This window comes from Dicentrarchus labrax, unplaced genomic scaffold (assembly GCF_905237075.1).
Source record: "Dicentrarchus labrax unplaced genomic scaffold, dlabrax2021, whole genome shotgun sequence".
In the NCBI taxonomy this organism is placed as follows: Eukaryota; Metazoa; Chordata; class Actinopteri; family Moronidae; genus Dicentrarchus; species Dicentrarchus labrax.
Window position 1 is genome coordinate 9,866,695 of NW_026136723.1, and position 4,768 is coordinate 9,871,462.

Sequence of the window (4,768 nt, forward strand, 5' to 3'; positions counted from 1 at the left end):
CTGCATGATTTAATGATGGCAGCTCAAAGCAGCCGATTACAGGATGGAGATCAATCTGCTCTGCATGTTCACACACGTGCACATACATACATACACAATGTACACCTCACCAGCTCCGTTTGGCTCTAGCCTGACATCTAGCGACACAGGCTGTAATGTGATCCTACATGACATGGACATGTTAACATAATGGGGCTGTAGAGGAGGAGGAGGAGGAGGAGAAGGAGGAATGTGTGCATTGTGGAGCTGTGTGGAGCAGGAAGCCGCTGGAGTGACTTTGTTATTTCCATGCGGCCCTGATACATAATTCTCCACACTTTCATAATATTCCTAATTATTGGTTTTCAGGTTTCTGGTTCACCATAATGCACTGTACAGAGTGTAAATAAAAACACCTCACTTGCATCTGTTTATAGTGCCCGCTGCAGTGATGTAATGATGTGAGCCGTGTTGTAATGATTTGTAAATAACAGGTTGGGTGAGCTGTGTTTGGGTGGGTTTACTCTCCGCGACATCCCTGCTCACCACACTGGAGTCTGACTAACACAACATGTTGTGGGTGCTTTTGTGTTTTCTCAGCACTTCCTTTGCCCCCCCCTCCATTACACATCATCTAAATTTAGTCAATACTCATCCACATGAAAGTAATGAAGTTCTAAGTATATCCTTGCAAGCTTCCCCTTGCAGCCGGGTAAAGGACACTGTGTTCCTCTAAAATACACACACACGCACACACACACTAAGTTCGTCTTTCTTCCAGTGGAGTCTAACAGGAATGAGGTCAGACTCACCGATCCTCATTGCACATTATTATTATTATTGCCCGTTTTTTTTATTCAGCCAATGGAGGGCCAGGGGGAGTGGCTTGACTGAAAAATCAGGATGGAGACAGACGCTGATTGGCTCTTATATCTCGCGATGAAGCTATAAAACGGCGAGGTTCTCGTTGTTGTGTTTACAGTAATATTACAGAGCGCTCAGGAAACAGGGAGACTATGAGAAAGCGCAGCCGCTCCATTCAGCCACATGGTTCCTCAACCGCACAGACAAGCTGCGCTGCAGACAGCCAGGTTCACATAAGGGACTTGCACTGCTGTTCTTGCCCACAGTGGCGCGTTTTGAATCTTGCAGGGCGAGTTTTCAGCCGCACAGGCAGTTGAAAGTTGCTGTTAGTTTCGGGATTTATGTTTTGTTTCCGTGAAGCGCACTGGTGAAAGTTGAGAGCCCAGGCGTCTCCAAAAACGGGCTGAACTGAGAAGAAGAGACTTGGATGAACTTTTTAGAGCTGTATTCAGCTGCACTCTGGCTTTTAAAGCGCCTGAAATAAGAAGAAGTGAGGAATATTTTTCTGTGAGCGCCTGATAGGCATTTTTACGCACTCGAACTTTGTTAAAGCGCTGCGCTGAGCAGTGTTTCCAGACTCTTGGAGGAAAGGATGGTGCAGCACATGAGCCAGACAGAGAGCGCCCACGCTCATTCCCCCGGCGGGGACTCCACGGACACGGGAGAAATGGACTTGGAGATGGATGCGTCTCCGACCCCCGAGTCCCCCTCCTCCGGGGAGCGCAGCGACTTGGCGTGGTGCAAAACTCCGACGGGGCACATCAAGAGACCCATGAACGCGTTCATGGTCTGGTCCCAGATAGAGAGGAGGAAGATTATGGAGCAGTCGCCGGACATGCACAACGCGGAGATCTCCAAGCGGCTGGGGAAGCGCTGGAAGCTGCTGAAAGACACCGACAAGATCCCGTTCATCCGCGAGGCGGAGCGGCTCAGACTCAAACACATGGCCGACTACCCAGACTACAAGTACCGGCCCAGGAAGAAAGTCAAGTCGGGAAGCGGAGCGAGTAAGCAGGCGGACCGCGGGGAGAAGAGCGGGGAGCGCAGCGCCAAAGCCGGTGTGAAAAGAAGCCCCGCGTCCAAAGGAGTGAGCAGGACGCACAAGCAGGGGGGCATGAAGAGCGCTGCGGGGCAGGACTATGCGTCTCCCGGTGACCACCAGGCGCTCTTCAAATCCAGGTCAGTGTCTGGCGCAAGGCAGATCCCGGAGAAGCGCACCGGTGAGGCGAGGCGCGGCCACATGTTCGGCGGGGCGGGCAGCCTGGAGAGCGGGCCTCCCTCCGTGGGAGTCCCGGCCAGTCCCACCCTGAGCAGCTCGGCAGAGTCCAGCGACCCGCTCAGCCTGTACGAGGAGCAGAGCCCGGCGGCCAGCGAGTCATCACACACCGCGCGCCTCAGGTACTCTCGCGCCTCCTCTCCAACACCGTCAGCCTCTCACTCTTCTTCATCTGTGTCATCCTCATCATCAGATGAAGAGTTTGAGGACGAGCGGCTCGACCTGAACCCGAGCCCCGGGTTTGAGAGCATGTCCCTGGGCGGAATGGGCTTCTCCGACGCAGAGCTGGACCGGGACTTGGACTGGAGCTTCGGGGAGTGCGGGGCGGGATCTCACTTCGACTTCCCCGACTACTGCACCCCGGAGGTCAGCGAGATGATCTCAGGAGATTGGCTGGAGTCCACCATCTCCAACCTGGTGTTCACCTACTGAAACGGACCACGGTGGAGAGGAACCGCGACGTCCCCCCACGTTTTGAACTGTTCAACCCCCCACCCCCGACAGGCGTGTGCGTCCAGACCACAATATTTCCGCCATTCTTTCACTAAATAAGGGAGAGTGAAAACAGGAAAGAAAAGGTGGCCTGTGTGCGCGTTGAAGCCCAGGTACGCGCCGCTCACAGACTTGGACAGCGCTCCGTGTGCTTGACGGGAACGCGCAGACGGGGGAAATGCTTAGTTTGCATTTGGACACGGAGGAGGAGTGAATGTAAGCAGAGAGCAGTGAAAACACACGGACTTCAGCTCAAGTGTTCAATCCAATCCGCAGAGGATGAGGACTGAGACTGAACTTTGAATCTTGATGTTATTTTGGGTCTGGAGAAGGGGCATTTACTGGAGAGCTCGTCATGTTGGGTTTTGTTTAAGAAATAGCCAATTCACATTGACCATCAAGTTGCTATTCAGGTGTAGTTTTTTTCCAAACTCAAAATAGTTTTAATATCAACACGCATGCCCTCCGAGATAAGGAGGATTTTGTTGTTGTTAAATGCGTAAAAATGTTCATTGCTGCGTAATTACGCAATTTGTGTGACCATAGGACACAATTCACTATCACCAGCTTCTCTTTCAACGGCAGGACTTAAAACAAAGACTGACTCGAAACTTCAGAAACCCTTTTCTGAACCTTTTTAAACACTCAGTGCACAATTCAGGACCAATGTTCCCCGACGCGCATCCTTTTCTGCCTAGTGCTTCAACTTTGTAGTTCCTCTGTGTCAGATGACGTTTTTTATATTGATGTATTTATACCGGCCAAACTTTTTTATACATAGAAGTATTGTCCTCGTACAGGTCTCGTTTGTGTTTGTGCACATACACCTGTCTGTATCCAGCGCGGAAGGGCTAGAAGTGTATCTTATTTAAAAATGTCTGACGTCTCTCACTTTTAAGGAGATTTGAGTGTGTCATGATTTTCTACTTGTATTTTTGTACAAAATCTATAGAAAGGGTTTTTTTCCGGCGAGTGGGTAGCCTACAACATTGTTGTTTGGATCTACATTGGTGTTTAGACGTGCAGAGGGGGGGTTGTTTGGCACAATCTGACCTCACACAGTGTTTACAGTATTTACCCACATGCTTCTTAATGGCACAGTGACTCCAGTTTCACCAGCCAAGTAAACAAAGCACCACTGAGGCTCCCAGTCTGAGTGGTGACTGTTTCCAGTACACATGATAGACCTAAAGTATATGAGTGAAAGATCCCAGAGAGTCACTGTTTGGATAGAGCTAATACCTCTGTGTGCTTTTTATCAAGATAAGTTTTATTTGAACCACTGGATGGAATTTCACACTCATTCCACTTTGCCTAGACTTTGGAGGGAGGGAGATGTATGAAGTGCTTCATCTGTTATTGCGCAAATTGCATCAAAAAAATAGTATTTAACCTTTCTGTACCTGTTGGCTAAGTATAGCAGGCTAATTGTTTTCCTATATTATGGCATGGCAAATAGCATTTGTATTTCAGATTCAGGTATATGTAGCTATAGCTGTTGTGTTTAAGATTTTTAAAAGAATAATAACATGAAGATATTTATGTAAACTGACTGTACTATAAGCAAAGATTGTGTGTTTTATGTATGATGATGATCAACGACAGGCACTAGGACAGCCATCTTTGGACATCCTTATGTTGAAGATGATTGTGGTCCAGGAGTTTCTTTTTTATTTTATTTTTTACCTTCGAGACATCTTTTCTATTGTCCTTTTTCTTTTTTCATTTGTGCAATATGCTGTGTATGATCATGTTTTGTCCAATCATGCCAATATCATTTGATGTTTATAGCTCAAAAACCAGCCAATGTTTGGGTCAATCACTGCCTCTCAGACCTCTGTACAGATTGTCGTTTTTTATTTGTTTTTCTTTTCTTCCAAGAAGGAAATAAAATCAGCTGGAACTGAAAAGTAAAAGTGTTTTGTTTCTTGTGATTTATTCATCCTCTGATCATTTGTAAAAGAGCTGAAGTAAGCACCATCAACAGTTTTATGTTGCACAGTGTAAAATATGAGGAGATCACCGGCGCAGTCACACATAGTAAAGCCCCCTTTCCAAAGCATGCTCAAAAAAAGGTGAGCCTTCATTATCACATTCCCTAGCTGAGCCTAATTCAAAAGACCCAATCAGATGTTGGATGTTTACACACTGTGCATA

General features: G+C 47.7%; 1 protein-coding gene across 1 annotated transcript; it reads left to right on the forward strand.

Moving 5' to 3' along the window:
• Window positions 1-289: 289 nt before the first annotated feature.
• Window positions 290-4,527, forward strand: sox4a (SRY-box transcription factor 4a). The gene has a single exon (XM_051391364.1). The coding sequence runs from the start codon at window positions 1,436-1,438 to the stop codon at window positions 2,549-2,551; it is 1,116 nt and encodes a 371-aa protein (XP_051247324.1). The 5' UTR covers window positions 290-1,435; the 3' UTR covers window positions 2,552-4,527.
• Window positions 4,528-4,768: the final 241 nt, after the last annotated feature.

Excerpts from the sequence above, each read along its gene's own strand:
- sox4a (XM_051391364.1), top strand. The coding sequence starts at position 1,436 with ATGGTGCAGCACATGAGCCAGACAGAGAGCGCCCACGCTCATTCCCCC.